This window comes from Antechinus flavipes, chromosome 2 (genome assembly GCF_016432865.1).
Source record: "Antechinus flavipes isolate AdamAnt ecotype Samford, QLD, Australia chromosome 2, AdamAnt_v2, whole genome shotgun sequence".
Classification (NCBI taxonomy): Eukaryota; Metazoa; Chordata; class Mammalia; order Dasyuromorphia; family Dasyuridae; genus Antechinus; species Antechinus flavipes.
Window position 1 is genome coordinate 230,696,669 of NC_067399.1, and position 18,666 is coordinate 230,715,334.

General features: G+C 41.9%; 1 protein-coding gene across 17 annotated transcripts in view; it reads left to right on the forward strand.

Annotated features, from left to right (window-relative positions):
* The window catches only part of CAMK2B (calcium/calmodulin dependent protein kinase II beta), a 287,804-nt gene that overhangs the window by 216,907 nt on the left and 52,231 nt on the right, over positions 1–18,666 (forward strand). For 11 of the 17 annotated variants that reach the window (XM_051976448.1, XM_051976450.1, XM_051976451.1 and 8 more), the window contains exons 7-12: positions 2,732–2,834; positions 3,017–3,100; positions 6,190–6,284; positions 6,764–6,886; positions 7,880–7,963; positions 10,633–10,675. In XM_051976448.1, coding sequence (XP_051832408.1) covers positions 2,732–2,834; positions 3,017–3,100; positions 6,190–6,284; positions 6,764–6,886; positions 7,880–7,963; positions 10,633–10,675 — 532 coding nt within the window. Of the gene's footprint in view, positions 1–2,731; positions 2,835–3,016; positions 3,101–6,189; positions 6,285–6,763; positions 6,887–7,879; positions 7,964–10,632; positions 10,676–12,798; positions 12,874–18,666 lie in introns of all 17 variants that reach the window. The other 6 variants (XM_051976449.1, XM_051976445.1, XM_051976444.1 and 3 more) reach the window with 1 other exon arrangement.

Consider the following 18,666-nt stretch of genomic DNA (forward strand, 5'->3'; position numbering starts at 1 on the left):
CTTACTAGCTGTATAACTTGAGGCAAGTCAATTGGCTCCTCTGGGCTTCTGTAGTTTTCTTCTCTGAAAAATGAGGAGGCTGAACTAGTTGCCTTTTAAAGATCCTTCTATTATTTCTAAATCTGTAATCAATAAAACATTTTTGGAGGAGACCCCTAGCCTTGATTACATGACTTAAGCGTTTACTAAGGCATTTAATGCCACGATTAGCCCAACTGGCTCTTGTTAAAGTTTTGACTTAAGGCCTCCTAAATTTAAAGTTGGCTATTGTGTGTTTGTTGAAGTATTGGGGGTGGTAATGGTTATTCTAAGATCCATTTAGCATCTAATTTCCATTGTTGGAGATACCCCATTCTGAGTCATCTTCCTTTAAATTTGTACTATGTTGGAAATTCAGATGGGGAAATAAGATAGAGACTCATAACCAAGCATCCAGCCAGACTATTGGGCCTGGTGTGGGTCCTCCTGGAATGGAACTTTTGGGAGCTGATGTGGTCATGAGGATTTTGATACAATAGCTTTAACAGATTTGACAGCAATTTCCCCTGATAGTTTTTTGGATCTGAAATCAAGGTTAGGGCAGTAACCATAAACTTCCCTGGGTTGAAACAAGGGTGTGGAATCCTTCTTGTTCACCCACTAAAGTCTGTTCAGTCAGTATTTCACTGATTTCGATTAGGCAGGGGAGTAAGGAGAAAAATCATTATTCTCTTGGAGAAATCCCTGTTGGACTTAATTGGTCAAGTATTGAGTCTTTTGTCTGAAACAGATCCTTCTAGTAACTCAGTTTCTCTGGCTAGATTGGAATCTGTATTAGATGACCTTATCTGGAGATGTCTAAAGCAGTGGTCCTCAAAGTGTAGTCCAAAGAATTGTTGGGGTCTCTGAAACCTTTTCAGAGGGTCTACAAATTCAAAATTATTTTTTATTTCTAATATAGTAAATAGCTATAAATATAACTCATGTGAACAAAAACTCTGAACAGATCCTCGATTGTTTTTTTTAACAACATGAAGATACTGAGAATAAAGGTTTGAGAACCTTTCTCTTTCAGGCTCATAATACAGCAGTCATTGGAGTAGGCCAAAGTAATTTTCTCTTTCTTGACTGAGAGAGAATGTCATAAATCACAGGCAATCTGGTTATTCTGGCCTCTTGCTGCCTTTTATGGAACTGATGTTTGAGCCCAGTGAGGCTTCCATTCAATTAGAGACAGAACCTCATTTTGGAGCAAGGGGTCTTTTTTTCTTATAGCAGGGCAAGAGTTGGAGGCAGTAGCTATGTAGGGCCCCTCTGTTAGAAAACAAAGTGATACGATGGGAAGAACACTGGCTTTGGAATCAGGAGGTGTGAGTTCAAAACCTGTCTCTGATGCTTACTGTCTAATTATTTAATTTTGGGTCTTAGTTCCTCATCTGTAAAATGGGAACATTGCTCTAAATAGCTTCTGAGGGTTTTTCCAGCTCTGGATCTATGATCCTATGAATGAGCTGTGAATTTGGTTTTTTGTTTAGCTAAGGATGAAATGCAGAAATGGGTGCCAGCAGGTTTCCTGTTTGCAGGCTTTTAATTCCATATTCTTGGTTTTCTAGTGTTGGTAAAAATATACATTAGGTGGAAAAGTCCTTTCAGGATCATGATTACCTATAGTCCTTCTAGGTAGCAACTAGGTCACTCTCAATTCTGTGCATCCTACAGTTTCCAGGGGAGGCCATTGAGGAAAATGAAAAGCAGTGATTCTGGGAAATTGAATTTTGCAGGCTGGTTTAATGAATGAAATAATCAAGCCACAAGCATGGCCATCTTCATTATAGATAAACAACTCAGAAATGACCAGAAATCTGAATCCTAAGGAGAATAGTGATGGAGAGCTGCTGGTGAGGAATACTATCTTAATTCCCAGAGAAAAATTGTGTTTTTTTTTTCTTCTTTCTCAGAAATGATGGCTCCTAGTACCCTGGACAGCTCTACTTCCGGTAGTCTATCTCTTGGCCTTTGTAGGAAGGGTTCAGAATTCAAATCTTAAGTATTTAATAGAAGTTAAGACAGAGTGATGAGAGAGAGTGAGAGAAAGTTATGAGATTGGGTCCCTCCTGTGATAGAGCCATCAGGAAAAGATAAATGAAGGAGGAATCTTATCCTTCTTTAGAAGAAATTGGGAATCCCTACCATAGGGAAATCAGAGGCCCAAAAAGCTGAAACAATGACACCTGGTCCCAGACACATGGTAGGACTGGGTCAGAGAGGCAGAATCAGGAAGGCATGGGTTCAAATATTGCCTCTGATACTTGCTAGCTGTGTGACCCTGGATAAGCCAGGTTATGTCTCTATGTTTCCATTTTCTCATCTGTAAAATTAGGGGGTAAGAACTGATGGTTTATTTTAGCTTTAAACTGACAATCTTATAACTTGTGATCCAGAGCATATTTAGGAAATGATGTTCCCACAAGCCACCAAGGCTGTCAACTGCCTCCTTCCCTCTGCCCTGCTGAGCCCAGATCCTGAAACCTCTGGGTCTGGGAACCAATGGAATGACCTCCCAGTCCAGGGGCTGGCAGCCTCTTCTTGGCGGAGTTCAATTTAAAGTCTCTAACTCTTTTCTGCAAACTGTTTGTTGTTGTTTCTGTTTTGTTTCCCACTCCCTACCCCTGTCTCCCTCTTGACCCTCCCCTTGTGTTTTCACAATATGTGATGCCATTTGCACACTTTGCTGATTGGCTTGGCCCGACAGCCAGAGAACCTCCTCTTGGCCAGTAAGTGCAAAGGAGCCGCAGTGAAACTGGCAGATTTTGGCCTGGCCATCGAGGTGCAGGGGGACCAGCAGGCATGGTTTGGTGAGTGAGGGGCTGGGCAAGGGCAGAGGGTGTGTATATGGGTGTTGTGCACATGTATACATTGTGTTGTGTGCGTGTGTGTTGTCATGGGGGGCAGCAGCAGTGAACCAGCTGCAGCTAACCTTCCTACCCCAAATCCTAGACTTCCCATCTCATGTCTGTACTCTTTCTTCCTGGTTTAGGTTTTGCGGGCACTCCTGGCTACCTGTCCCCAGAAGTTCTGCGCAAAGAAGCTTATGGAAAGCCTGTGGATATCTGGGCTTGTGGTGAGTCTGCCAGGGACACTGCGTAGGGACTGGAGGACAGCCCAACTTGTGGGAGGGTCCTGAGATGAACTAGGACAGATGGCACTAGAGAAAGCACATGCCAAAGGCTCCTAACTCAGCTAGCCATAACTGGGAAGTCTGGTTGGTTGGGTCAGCTATAATCTAGTTGCCATAATTTTACCTAGTGATCTAGATATCTGTAGTTATTGTTGTTCTTCAGTTTTTTTTGGTCATGTCTGACTCTTTGTAATCACATTTGGGGTCTTCTTGGCAAAAATGCTGAAATAGTTTGTCATTTCCTTCCCTGGCTCACTTTATAGATGAGGAAACTGAGGGAAACAAAGATAAGTGACTTGCCCAGAGTCACACAGCTAGTAAGTATCTGAGGCCAGATGTGAAGTGATGATGATGATTCTTTCTGACTTTAGGTCACACTTCACCCATTGTGTCACCTAGTTGCCCTAGATATCTGTATAACCTAGAATAAAATTCTCTCTTTGGGCCTCAGTTTCCTCATCTGTAAAATTAGTAAATTGTCAGTTTTGTTCTTTGATGACAGGGGCTTATCTATTTATTCATTCACTTAATAATGATGTATTAAGCACTTAGTATACACTAAAAGCTGAGAAAGAAACAGAGATGTTAGACATGGATTTTACTTATAAGAATCTTACAGTCTAGTAAGGACAGTAATATATAGGTTATGCATATTTTAATAAGAAACAGCATGTCCCAATTGAGTCTTGGAATTAGAAGCCGTGCTTTGGACATATACTAGCTATGCGATTGGCCAAATTACTTAATTCTTCAATGTACCCAGGCAGTTCCCCCAAACCATAAATTATAAATTAGTTGCTAGTTTGCAACAGTGGAGAGAATTTTCACACTTAAAAGAGTATCCATTACTGAGTAAAATCACAGTATAGGACTCCTCCACTTTAAAAATTATAATAGCATAAATTAATAAAAATACAAATGAGGGACAGATAACACTATTATGGAGTTTAGAGTTTCTTCATTAGGCAGTAGAAAGCCCTCAAAGGGTTTTGAACAATGGAGACCTGTCATATTTAGAAAGAAATAATTAGCCTCCCACATGCTGACCTTGTAAATCTCCATTTAATCTGAAAAAGAAGAAATTGCATCTTGAAGGTCTCTCCCAGCTCTGACAGGTGTAGGGAGGGAAGAGAGAAGCCCAAAGGCATCAGACCCAGGAAGCTGGCTTCCAAGGGAAGATAAGTGTAAACTTTGCTGTTCAAAGACAGAGATAGGGACTTTAGCCTTTAAACAAACAAACAAACAAACAAACAACACTCTCTCTTTCTTTTGTCTTTATCTCTCTCATGCACACATATTTATATATGTATATATTTGTGTATATGCATATGTATGTGCATGTAATTTATTTACGGCTACAATCCTCTTTGCCAGCAGATAGATAGGGGCAGTTAAGTTGTACAATGAATAGACTGCCACTCCTGGAGTCAGGAAGACTCATTGTTATTAGTTCAAATCCAGCCTCAGACACTTAATTAGCTGTGTGAACCTGGGCAAATTACTTAACCCTGTTTGCCTCTCCTCATCTGTAAAATAAGTGGAAAAGGAAATGATAAAATACTACAGTTATCTCTACAAGAAAACCTCAGATTGGGACATGAAAAGTTGGACATGACTGAAACACTGAAATGACTGAACAACAGTATTTAATTTTGATACTATGTGGCAATAATATAAACGTGTAATGTGCCTCATGTTCTTTCTATTCTGAGACAATTCCAAGCCATTTGACATTAATAAAGTATGTGAAGAGAGTTATCTACCTGCCTCTAGAGAAAGACAGTCCCAGGTCAATTCGACATTATTGGAACATAAGAGTTTTCTTTTCTAGATACTCTGGTTGTTTCAGTGTTCTTTAAACAGTTTTTGGAACAGTGGGGAAAAAACACCAAACCTGAATTCTGGCTCTGGAATGACTTGCTGAGTTTTCTTAGACAAATTCTTAAGCTTTCTGTGTGTCAATTTCCTAGCACTTAAGATGAAGATGATAATATCCATCTGCACTTCAGGGGGTTATTACAAAAATCAAGGGAGAACTAGGAAAAAAAATCCATCCAGAATGACAGATGAGATATTTTATTTTATTTGTAGAGGCAAGTAATGTAGTCAAGAGAACAATGGAGATGGAGTTGAGAGACTTGAGTTCAAATCTTGACCTGGTGATAATTGCTTTCCATGTGACTTTGAGAAAGTTATTTTAATTTTTTGAAAGTAGTTTCTTCTTCTATCATTGTTATTGCTATCAATAATGATAGCGATAATAATGGCTAGCATTTATATTGCACTTTAAGGTTTGCAGCGTTCTTTACAAATGTCATCTCATTTGATCCTCATGATAACCCAGGGAAGCAGGTATTATTATTTCCCCTTTAATAGATGAAGAAATTAAGATAGACAGAGGTTAAAGTGATTTGCCCAGAACCACAAAACTAAGACTTTACTAGGCTTATTCACTCTTGAAGGCTATTATTTCATGGGCCTGGATTTCAACTCGAGTCTTCCTGATTCCTGGTCCAGTCTTCTACTCATTGTGAATAATGCATAAGCATTTATTAAGTGCTTTTGATATTCCGGGCACTGTATTACATGTAGGAGTAGGAAGACATATATTAAGTATTCCTCAGTATTCTTATATTCTACGGTGAGGAGTGAAGGTTGAAAGGGGTTGAGGTAGATACTCTTTAAAGTCCCTTACATTTCCAAATCCTGTCTTCACTTAAACCTCTCTGGGTCTTTCCTTATCTATAAAAGGAGGTTTGGACCCTCTGAAGTCCCTTCTAGCAAGGGGAGGCAGAAGCTCTTTGAGCCAGCTCAGCTCCCAACCTGGCTTAGGAGGCTGAATCAAAGTGTGTTTAAAACAAGAATACAGAGATACATGGGGGTGGGAGTGGTGCAGAAGCCTTTGGATCCCAAAATGTGAAATCTGCTCTCCTGAGCCTTGGTTTGTAGAAGTGGACAGCTGTGGACAGCTGTGGAAGGTGGGACAAGGTCACTCTCCTTCCTTCCCTCCCCATCCCAACATTCTTCCTCAGGTGTGATCCTCTACATTCTGCTTGTGGGCTATCCTCCATTCTGGGATGAAGATCAGCACAAACTTTATCAGCAGATCAAGGCTGGAGCTTATGATGTAAGTCCAAGCTTTTTAAAACGTCTTCTGTTGGGAATGTACAGCCAGCTGGACCTGGGTCAGTAAGCCTTTTCTTCACAGAGAACGGGTTCTCTGTGCCCTTTGGGGCTTACAGACTGAACTGGTAATGTGACTGAAACTCTTCCCTGGCCTTAGCCTCTTCCCCTCCAACTCCTACCTTTCCAAATGGGGAAGGGGTCTTTTTAGCAGCCAGCCCAGGTGAGATCCATTGGAAAGGGGCAAGGCTGGGTCAGGCTTTCCTGTTCCCTTAAGTTGACAACATTTGTGAAGGTTTTGAGATAGGATGATGAGTTGGAGAGAGAGGTAGAGAGAGGTATACGATTTGGGGGCAGGGGTCTTGGGGCAAGGTTGGTAAGAAGACCTAAACTAAAAACTAAAACTGTTTTAGTGCTTTTCAGGAAGTTTCAGGCATCCTGGATTTCTTCTTGTGAGTTTTTTCCCTCTTCCTTCTCATCTAGTTCCCATCCCCTGAGTGGGATACTGTCACTCCTGAAGCCAAAAACCTTATCAACCAGATGTTAACCATCAACCCTGCAAAAAGGATCACAGCTCATGAGGCCCTGAAGCACCCATGGGTCTGCGTAAGTGTCTTGACACATGAGTGCTTGTGTAGTCAGGCTTTCTTTATGCACCCAGGAAGTGATGGGAATGAGGGTGGGCACTCTTGTGGCATCCCCTTGTGGTTCCTGGGCTTGTCCACTTTTGAGGACTGTAATGTGAGAAATTCTTACAACTAGGACAAATTAGGAATCTTACTCTTTCCAGGTTGGTAGGCCAATAGGCCAGTAGACATATTTCTTCTGAACTGATGATTAGGCTTTGAAGTATTATTAAAATATCTACTATGGTTATTCCTTTCAGAACTTTTCCTATTGAATTTTTAACATATCATGGATCAGTATAAGAAATGGGAATATTTTGGAAATTTTTGCAGAAGCCACAGATAACATTTGAAGACTAACAGATGATACAGAAAAATTTAGAAAGTCAGAAATGGCATAAAGTATGTGTACTGTATTGTATAATGTCAATCTATTTTGGGTATCCTTTGATACTATGATAATTCAGAGTTCTCTGGTATATAAGAAGGGCCAAAAATTTTATCAAGGATTTTCTAGCTTGTGGGGATACCATGTCCCTAACCCCTTGCAATGTGGAAGAGATAACTGTAACTTCAAAATAATTTGGTAGACTATTTGGGAGAACAGATTAAAAAATTAGAAAAAATCTCCTCCCTCAGAGAATTTCCATCTAGCAAGAGATTAACAAAGAAAGTTGTCATATAAGTACACAGAGGGAAGGATTGTTTGAGATTGTGCTGATTGTTTGGAGGATGTGTTAGTTTAGACCAGTTCAATTTCCTGGATTTAATTTATAATTGGTGAATTTGTGTCTCTCAACTCTGTTATCAGAACAGGTAATGGAAACCTCTTAGGTTTGATCCCACTGCCTCCTTCTCCCCTGCCTTCCTAACCCTTTTCCTATTTGCATCAGGTCAGTGGGGACAATGGAACAATGTTTTCTATTCCTGTGGGAATTACTGCTCTTCTAACAGCTTTACCACTTTCTCACAGCAACGCTCAACCGTGGCCTCAATGATGCACAGGCAGGAGACTGTGGAGTGTCTCAAGAAATTCAATGCCAGGAGAAAGCTCAAGGTAAAACTTTTTTTTTATTAAAAAAAATTCTATTGGTTTTTAGATCCTGTTTTAACATCACAGATATTGAAAGACACGGCTATCCCCCCTATCTCCCCCAACTTGAAGTAAGCATTCCCTTTTGACAAAATAAAACAAGCTACACAGTGGTCACTTCTAACAGTATCTGAAACATCTCACATTTCTCTTCAGTGAAAACTCTCATTATTTTTTCTCAGAAAAATGACAAATTTGTGCTGGTCACACTCTTGTATAGCTTTTAAAGTTTTATCAATGTTTGTTTGATATTTCTTGATATATTGTCATTCCAACCTCTATCCATGTACACAGTGGTAAGCTTACCTTTGTTATAAAGAAGAACAATCCAGTTGACCCAGTGAGCACATCTGATGGCATACATATTCAATATTCTGTACTCCTTGTTCCCCACCTGTATAAGGAAAAGTAGGAGATTAAAATTTGGGAATGCCCTTAAAAGGGTACATCCTAGAATCTCAAATTTGTGTGCAGAATTGTGAAATCAGTCATAGCATTAAGACTAAAAATAAAAACATAGATTTGAAAAAGCCAAATAATAGCAAGTATCCTTGGAGTTTTTCCTTAGCCTTCTGATGCCAAGGATTTCTGAGCAGAGCACTTGGCCAGGTAAGACAGGCTGTCTTTGGGAGTGAAGAGGGGAGAAGCTGTACCAAAAAAAAAGCCTTCTTTTTGAGTTGCTCTGTATCTTCTTTGTTGATCCCAACTTGGGGTAGTTCATGATCCAATGAACTGAACTGGAAGAGGAGATGGAAGGACATTGAAGAATCTATTTCTTTTTCTTCTACTCTCTCCCAATTTGCTCCCTGCTCTTTACCTTGCCAACTAGATTGATAGCAGATTTTAAAACCAGTTTCATATATGCCTTCAGGGCCTTAAAAGTAGAACTCAAAAATATTTAACCGTTTTAACTATTAAAAAAAAAGACAAAAAGCAGAACTTATTCCCTTACTTAGGACTTCCAGGCAGAAGTCAGGAAATTAAAGATGAAGGTCAAGACTCCTGTGGGCCATTGATTTCAAGGACATTCTGATTTCCTACCAGGGGAAAAAATACCTTCCTTACTGCATACGTACCACCACCAAACAGCAGATACCTAAAATTCTCCAATTAGATATTCTTTCCTTCGGTCCAAGGAGTCTTATCTTTTGTTACAGTGAAAATATCTTGGGAGGGGTTACTCACTGAACATTATCAATCATTTATTCCTTAGTGTGAAAGAGTTTATGAGACCCTTTTTTGTGAGTAGGCAATTTAGTAAGTTCCTAATTGATCTTGTTTCCAGTCTGGCCCTTCTTCAAACTTTTCTTCACACTGCTGCCTTCACCTGAAATAATCTTCCCAAAGCACAGGCCTGTTGCTTGCTCAAGGATCTTCAGTGGCTCCCTATTGCTTCTGAGGAGGGGGAGGAATCTAAATTTCTCATCATGGTCTTCCTCAATCTGGCTTAATAACAACTGATATTTATATGATTCTTTACATGATGATCTCATTTTATTTTCCTAAGTGCTGATAACTGCTACTGATTTTATTACTATCATTTTACAGATGAGGAAACTGTGACTAGAACTTTAATGACATGCACAATATTACCTGGGTAGCTAGTGGGTGAAATGGATAGAACACTGGTTCTGATGTCACGAGAATCTGAGTTCAAATCAGACCTCAGACACATACTAGCTGTATGACCCAGGGCAAGTCACTTAACCCTGTTTGCTTCAGTTTCCTCATCTGTAAAATGAACTGGAGAAGGAAATGGCAAACTGCTTTAATATCTTTTCCAAGAAAACCTCAAGTGGTGTCATAGTCAGACATGACTGAAATTATTGAACTATAGTATCATATAGGTAATATGTTCCTAAGGAAGTTTTAATAGGAATACAAGTTGACATAAATATAATAAATATAAATATGAATGCTAGCATATAAGTATAAACATGTACAGCATGTGAAGAGTTGCTTGACTAGCACCTTATAGTTTGCAAAGTGCTTTATAGACATTATCCCCTTTAAACCCAGAATTCAAAACTGACTCTGAGCCAACCTCTGTTCTGCTTCATCCAATGTTTTTATTTCCCTTTTCCTTTTCAGACTTAATGCCACATTATTCCCCTTTGCATGTCCCAGCCACATTGGTACAGATGGCATTTCCTAGACCCAATGCTCTATTTCCTTGTCTACATATCTTAAATGCCCTCCCTCCCTCATTACAGATGCTGATATGACATGGGGTCACAAAGAGTCAGACATGATGGAAAAATGACTGGAATGTGCTAAGCCCTGGGGATAGTGCTCGCCTCCAAGAAGCTTTCATTCTTTTGGTTATGAAGATGGGGTGGGGGAAACACCATAATTCTGTCATGTCTAACTCTTCGTGACCCTGTTTGGGGTTTTCTTGGCAAAGACACTGAATGGTTGGCCATTTCCTTCTGCAACTCATTTTACAGATAGGGGAACTGAGGCAAGCAGGGTTAAGTGATCACACAGCTAGTATGTGTCTGAGGAGTCTTTCTGATTCCGGGCCCAACATCCTTTTCACTTCACCACCTAGCTGCCCTCTGCCATGCACATGATAGGCATTTAATAAGTGCTTGTTGAATAACCAAATGACCAAATCTTTTTCTCTCTCTCAGGGGGCAATCCTTACCACCATGCTGGCAACACGAAACTTCTCAGGTGAGAACAGTTTTTCCCCAGAAAAGAAAGAATAAGGTGCTGGCTTCCTTGCCCTGTACTTTTTCTCATTCAAGAAGTCAGAGAGTCAAGATTTTTTCCAACCTAAGCCTTTCCAGGAAGAAGCCCCAGAGAAGGACCCAGCTTCAAGACTTTTTCAGTGGCTCCAACAGCCTGCTTCATTCTCAACCTACTTCCTCTCTCCTCCCATCCATGCTTCCTTCTGCCCACATCTTTGCCAATGATCAGTCAAACCACTGTTTTCCCAACCCTGACCCTCCCATGGTCCTGCAAGGGGCTTCCCTTTCCACCCTGTCCTCACATGGCCGTAGTCTTTCTTGGGCTGTGTAAACAACATCTGGATCCTATTGTGTTCATCTCACCTGCAAAGTGGGGCCTCCTGAAGACTGCTGCTCCATCACCAGGGCTCTCCCCTGTATCCAGCTTCAAGCAGCAGTGACCAGGTCACCTGCAGCCCCTCTTCCCCAGAGGCGGGGGCCTGCTGGAAGGCCACGTTACAACTACAGTCTCGTTCTGTTTTGTTTGCTCTTCTCTGTGTCTCTTTCTTCCTCAGTATCTTACTTGTGTCTCAGGGGTCTCCCCTACTGAGTGTTTGTGCTGCCCACAGCTCCCCAGTGAGAACTGCAGGTTTCCCATGTGTTTGTCCAGGCGTGTTGGTTTAACAGCTCTGTGGCCGCTGGGTTTTGTGTTTTGTTTCTGTTTTTTGTTTTCAATCATCTAAGATCCTTTCTTGTCAAGGGGAAGATATACTTCAGAGAGTGCGATGGCAGAGAATCTGAGCTTATGGGAGGTGAGGAGCCATTAGGCAATCTTAGCCCCAGGCACGGCACTTGACCAGTTGATGGCCACCACCTCTCTTTGGTACACGTGGGTACCAAGGAGAGGGGACCTGTTGCTGTTGACCTCAGAGGAAAGAGTGACACTAGGAGTGGAAATTAGGGAAGAGAGGCTCAAGCTGGAGGACTGGGTCTTGGAATTTAGGTGTCTGGGTGTAGGTCCCAGCAGTAGACAGTGAATAAAAGCCAGATCAGGAGAACAAGCTAAGTATGGTCCCAGGAAAGGGTTGGGGCAGCCTCCGGAGTGGAGCTGGATGCACCCGCCACGCCTGGATGAAATGTCTTTGCACCACGTGACGTCGCTGTTAGTCTGTAATAACTGAATGTTGGAAGTATCTCTCTCTCTCTCTCTCTCTCTCTCTCTCTCTCTCTCTCTCTCTCTCTCTCTCTCTCTCTCTCTCTCTCTCTTTCTCCTTCTTGTATAGATCATCTTTCTGTTCACATCTCATAGCTCCTTCCCTACTTCCTTTTGCCTCCCCTCCTCACCCATCCCTTCTACTTACCCTGAAAGTTCCTGTTACTTTTGCTGTGATATTGTACTGCTGAGAATAGGACTGCATAATGTCACACCAATACTAATGGGACTTTTTCCATTGTCTGCTACTCTGTAGAAGACTTGGGGACCTTTTTCCCAGGTCCTGGCTGTGTTTCCCTTTTCCCATCCCCTTCGTCCCATAGGTCTGTGCCCACTCAAGAAGCCCCCGTTTGGGGTTTTCTAAGGAGAAAGGAGGCAAATGCTTTTCCAAATGTTGATGGACCTAGATTTGTTTTCACTCTGTTTTGGGACAGGGATTCTGGTGCCAACAGTCTTGTCTCTCCATCTAAACTTGAACTCTAATCTTTTTCTGCTTCCTTTGTCTCTTTTCTTTCCTTATCTTGCCCGTCCCTCTGTCTTTGTCTGTCCTTCTTTCTTCCCCAACTTCCCATCCTTTTCCCTCTCTCACTCTCCCTCCCCTCTCTTTCTTCTCTTCTCTCCATTCCCCATTCCTTTCCGTCCTTCTTCCTTCCTTTCCTCCCCATTCCCTCCCTTCCTTCTTCCTTCCTTCCTTCCTTTTTTCCTTCCTTCTTCCTTCCTTCCTTCTTCTTTCCTTCCTTCCTCCTTCCTTCCTTCCTCCTTCCTTCCTTCTTCCTTCCTTCCTTCCTTCCTTCCTTCCTTCCTTCCTTCCTTCCTTCCTTCCTTCCTTCCTTCCTTCCTTCCTTCCTTCCTTCCTTCCCTCCCTCCCCCTCACTGCTTTCCTTCTCCCTTGTTTTCTAACCTGGTGCTAACAGTGGGCAGACAGACCACCGCTCCGGCCACAATGTCAGCTGCGGCCTCCGGTGCCACCATGGGGTTGGTGGAACAAGGTAGACGTGTCTTGAAGAGTCCCGCCCTCCTTCCCATCCCTTCCTCACCTACCACCTGCTTAGAAATTCAACCAGCATGCAACTCCATCCATCATATACAGCTCATCCAGCCAGTGCCCAGCTCCCTGCTAAGGCTTTGGGGACTGTCTCCCTGATTGCAGCCAGAAAACTAGGACGCCCAGCTGTGTTACCCCTTTACTCATCTGCAGATATAGGAACAAAAAAGAAACTATCATAAAGACCAAGAGTCTACCCTCTCAGAAAAGCACTTTGCTGATAAGACCTGAGAGTCTCCTGGTCTTGGAATTATTATATAGAGTATCTGTTCAAAAACATCCACCTTCTCAGGGATTCTACTGCTTTCTGGAACTTGCCTGCAATGGCCCCTGTTCAGGACTATGTTGACACAGCAGTGCAGAGTTGCTGTTGGGCAAATCTGGAATCCTGAATGGGGAACAGGAGCAGAGGTGGAATGAGAAGGAAAAAAGCCAGTTTTAGGCTTTGGGCCTCTCATAATTACTATTTAGCCCCTGATTGGATTCTGTAGCCCTAGGGGAACAGGGAGGACTCATTGCCACTTCTCATCCTAAGGCTCTCAGCTTCCTGCTCCAGCATCCTCACCTCCTGTCCCAAGCTGCCCCTACTGCTGAATCTAAAGCAAGTAGTGGTGAGAAGCAAATACAGGAGGAACTTACCAGAGAAGGAGGGTTGGGAATGAGAGCGATAGGATCCAGGTTTTAGGACCCAATTAGGCAGCCTTTGAATGTACCCTTCTTTCTCCTATGGGGACCTGTGGCCCTGAGTTCCATTTCTAAGGTTAAAGAAAGTGGCATCCTAGTCACTGCCTATGGAACTCTCTGTTTAGCCCCTCATGGGCTCTGTCCAGGGAAACCCATGGCTGCATTGGGTTGGGACCGGTAAGTACAGGAGCCTGCAATCTAGTATTGCCTTGTTTCCCATGATGCATGTGTAGCCCTGCTTCGTCTGCCACTTCCAGGAAGAATTCTATTCTTTATTCTGTGGCTCAGTTGTGATTTGGTCCTTCATGAGAATGGTCTTGATGGGTTTCATTTGAAATCTCCTCCTCTGAATACTATCCTCCTTCCTGCCTCACCCCTTCTCAGCCCGCTACATGTCCAGCTTGGTGAAAAACCTGCCCATTTTTCCTGTGGTGTGCTCCTTGAGGCTGAGAAATGATTTTCCTGGGACCATATGGGTTTTGGAAATTCCATCACTGGCCTGGGAACCCCAAGTTTTGTTTGTAGTTTATTTGGTCACTAACTTATTGTGTGACCTTGGTCCAGTCTTCTCATATCTCTGGGTCTCAGGTTCCACCTCATAAATTGAGGAATTTGGAGTGGATGAGGTCCAGGGTCCATTTCCCACCTCACCATTCTCTGATTCCCTGATTCCCTGATTTGCTGGCTCAGACCTGGGAGTCCAGCAACAGAATGTAGATGAGAGGTCCCAGCCTAGCACAGACTTGTGATGAGATAGTAAAAGACCTCTCCTTGAGCAAAGGCCTCCTGCCCAAGGGCAGGAGAAGGCAGGATGGTGCGGTGGGGTGGAAGGAGAGCAATCAAGGTGGGAACACTCCTCTATATGGGATATAGATCACAGGATTAGCATTTTCTAGGGGAGGAAATGTTTAGACTCTTAGAGAAAAGCATTTCCACAAGACCTCTCCATGTCAGCCTTTCCTTATGCCAGATGGAATTAGACTCTGAGACCTCATATAGCACTTCTGAAAGTGCATCTCGATGGAGATAGTATGGTACAGTATGGTATATGGAGGAAAGAATATAGTATATATTTTGATACTTTGTAAACTTGGGTAAGTTATTTCACTTCCCAAGACCTCATTTTCCCCATCTATAAAACTAAGTGGTCATATTAGATGGCCGTTGAGGTCATTTTAAGCTCTAAATTTTTGATTCCATGGTCAATAGCCTGTAATATGAACAAACAAACAAAGAGTCCTCTTTCCCTCTAGCAAAGGATGCTAAAATCTTTTCCATGTCCCTAAATTATAAGACCATGAGTTTCTTTCCCCAGGGATGCTTTTCCTTTCCTACCAGGGAGGATGTAACTCTCAAAGTTTCTACCAGGGAAAGAGCTATATACTCTGATAAGGAGCAAAACCAGTAATATCCCCTAAAAGGCGGTTCCTTTGAGTGGATCACAGGCTGGAGAGCGGTGGTTGAAACAGACTTCATTAGTTGTCTCTCCATTCTACAGAAAGGCTGGAGCTTGATGCTGGCTCCTCTTTTTTAAGGTTTGCTAGGCTTTCTGAGGTGGAATGAGGGAATCTGGAGATGAGGGAGGGTGGGGAGGGAAGAACCAGAGCTAGATGGAGCCGGCAGCTCCTTGGTATAAAGGGTTTCAGTCAGTACCCTCTTGATCAGGCTGTCTCTGAGCCTCACTCCACGCCTGGAGCTCTAGCTGGTGACGAATGCCGATATTGCTTGCAGGTTGAATGTGGTGAACGATGCATGAGTTTGTGTGCATGTCCCAGGGCCCACCAGACCCTAGCAGGGTTTCTGCTTTGTCAGTGTGAGTAATGGCGCTGCATGGGGGAAGGAACTCAGCATGGCGGTCCCAGAGTGGCCTAAGGTCAGAGCTTAGCAAGGAACACAAGTGGGACTTCTGGGTAGCACAGCCAGGAAGGCTTGAGATAGCCCTTAAAATCTGTGCCTTTTGGTTTAGCAAATGGAAAGCAGAGTGCCCAGGGCTTGGGGTCCCTACCTGTTCAAATCCAATACCTGGATTGGATGGATGGTGGATTTTTGTCCACTGGGAGGAGCCCCCAGGTATAGAAACTCCCATTTCCCAAGTGTCATCTTCAGATAAAGTGAGAGTTGGTCATAAGGCACAGTTCTGAGCAATGATTTCAGAACTATCCCCCTCTCTCTTTCATGAATGCTTTAAAAATTTGAGGGAAATAAGACATCAGATATCTCTTCTCCTTAGAAGTAGTTGTCAGTGGGCTACAAGAGAAGAAATATTGGAAGTGAAATTAGAGTTTCCAGGATGTAACCCTAGTTCTCCCTTCTACCAGCAAGCCTCTTCACCTTATCTGCAGAATGAGAACACAGGACAAGATTTCTAGATCTATGATCTTTGATCCCAAAGTAATTAACAGCCATTATAGCTAGGTCCAGGGATTACAAAGACAAAAATGAAACAGCCCCTCCCCTGAGAGAGCTTATGATCTAAGATGTTGGCAGGCACTTGAAATGTGTACAACTGTTAAGCTCTCCTTGTTTGGTAGATCTAACGAACCTCTTCCTACCTCAAACGGATTATCTCCTGCAGCTTGGTTAGTGAGAATTTAGCCATTTGTTTCTTCATGAAGTGAGCATTAGAGTTCTACTGTTGCCAGAGTTTTAAAGCTTGTCTAATGTCATAATCCTCATGAGCTATTTGAGAGACCAAAGTTCATTTTGTGGTAAGACACACCCACAGATATCTAGCAAGGTCTTATTGTGACAATGTAATGTTATAAAGGACTTAGAGAGGATGTTATGAAGTTAGAGGATGCTATTACCTCTGTACTATAGGGTCATATCCTTGAAGGCAAGAGGAGACTATAATAAGATCTCCTTTTCCATTTGTCCTTCTGGGTTTGAGATGCTATCTCACTGAGAGTTCCCTGTTCAATGGGGAGGACAATTAAGGAAAAATTGACTACTTTTGCCTCTTACCTTCAACAGGCTACATTGGCTGCCACTTTCTGTGGGTTGACAGCTGTAGCCATTCTCAAAGAATCCTTAGTTTAAATAAAGCAAAAAGAGAGAGTGAGAAATATATGGAACACAAGGCTTTGCAAAGGTGAATGTTGAAAACTATCTTTGCATGTATTTGGAAAAATAAAATACTATTAAAACAAATAAATAAAGCAAAAGGCAATAAACATACAAAACAATGAAGTAGCTCACACATAATGTGGTGACATCAAAAGAGCACTGGATTTGGAACTGGGTTCAAATCTTGAGTCTGTCACTTTTGACCTTGTGTGATCTTGTGACTTTACTTTTGAGGACTTAGTTTTTTTTAATCTACAAATTGAGGGAGTTCAATGATGTCCTTGAAGGCTTCACCAGCTTAAAATTTATGATCCTCCTGGTCAATTCTTCCCTCAGGGGAGAGCCATGAAGAACCAGAGAGTTAGGGAAAAAATTTCTTTCCTCCATTTTCAAATGAAACTTAATTGATTTCTGGAATAACTCAGAATAAAATATTTAGAATTTTGTAGAGCCAAAAAAAATTCACTGTGTAATGGAGGTAGTAATAGAAATCTTGTCTTGTTAAGGAGAATTAAAAATAATTTTAAAATCCACAGAGGTGTTAGTATTAGTTTCATCTTAAACTCTTATAATCGACCTGGGAGGATACAGTCATGCACAACAAAGCTCCAAGTTTTCAAATGGCCTTCTGCTCTTCCAGTTTCTGATTAGCTAATAGGGACAAATAAGGGGAACTTTTGAGGGTAGATAATAATCAGGAAATGGCAAGTGAACATCAGTAGAGACAGGAATAAGGCCAGGCTGCATGGAAAGGATACTAGGCTATGCTTTGGAGGGTATCCTATGAATTTTTTCATAATAACTTCCCAGGAATACAATCTTGGAACCTTTATGGATTATTCCTTGAAGACATGAAGTCCTCAAACCAACAGAAAGTTAGAAATTACCAGGAAGGTATTGGAACAAGAGAAAACCCCTCTTAACCATGTAAAAAGATGTTACATCCATTCTATTATATTCCCAGAATATGAGCCCCATTGTGGAATACCAAAGGGGTTAGAAGAATTGGGTTCAAATCCCAGCCCAGCTACTTATAGCTTGTGTGACTTTGGCCATGACAGTCATTTCATCTCTCTAGGAATCAGTTTCCTCATCTGTAAAATTAAAAGGTTAGATAGCCCTTCAGATCCTTTTCAGATTGCCATCAATGAGTGTAGCTGATACATCACAATTCACAAATCAGTTTTCCCTCACATTTTACCACTTGTGAGGCCTTGGGCAAATAACTTGATTTCCCTAAGACCTCAGTTTCCTTTCCTGTAAAATGAGAGAGTTGGACTAGATGTTCTTTGAGATTCCTCCCTAGTTTAGATCTATGATCTGATGACTTCATTTGAGCCTCACAACATTGTCTTATGAAGTAGTCAGTTTAGTTATTTGTAAAATCACGATGAAATTATTATTGGTGGAATTCCCCTTTCCTCAATAAAGATCTCCTGTTGTACTTTTAAAGCTTGAAGAAAGTTGTAAATCCATGTACTCCCTGGGAAATCAGTATTCAGGTGGAATTAAATAATTGAAGAATTAAATTAATAGTTTAGAGAGGTAATATGAAGGAATACTGACCATTCTCTCCCTCCAGCAAAATCTCTCTAGTTGTCCATTATCAGATGGATTGCATATGGGATAAAAATGTGGTTTGACATATTTAGCTTCTTTTAATTTCAGCTGTTGACTAGAGATAGCCCTTGCTGTGGAAAGAGCATCATCTATTTGAATTCAGCAGCCACCAGTTGCCATTTTTGTGACCTTGGACAAATCACTTCATCCTTTTAATCCTGAGTCTTCAACTACAGTATCTCTGGCTCAGTGTATAAAGTGTTGGGTCTGGAGTTAGGAAAATGAGTTCAAATGTGGCTTCAGATACTTACTAGCTGTACAACTCCGGGCAATTTACTTAACCCTATTTCCTCAACTATAAAATAAGCTGCAGAAGAAAATGGCAAACTCCTCCATTATCTTTGCCCAAGAAAACCCCAAACGGAGT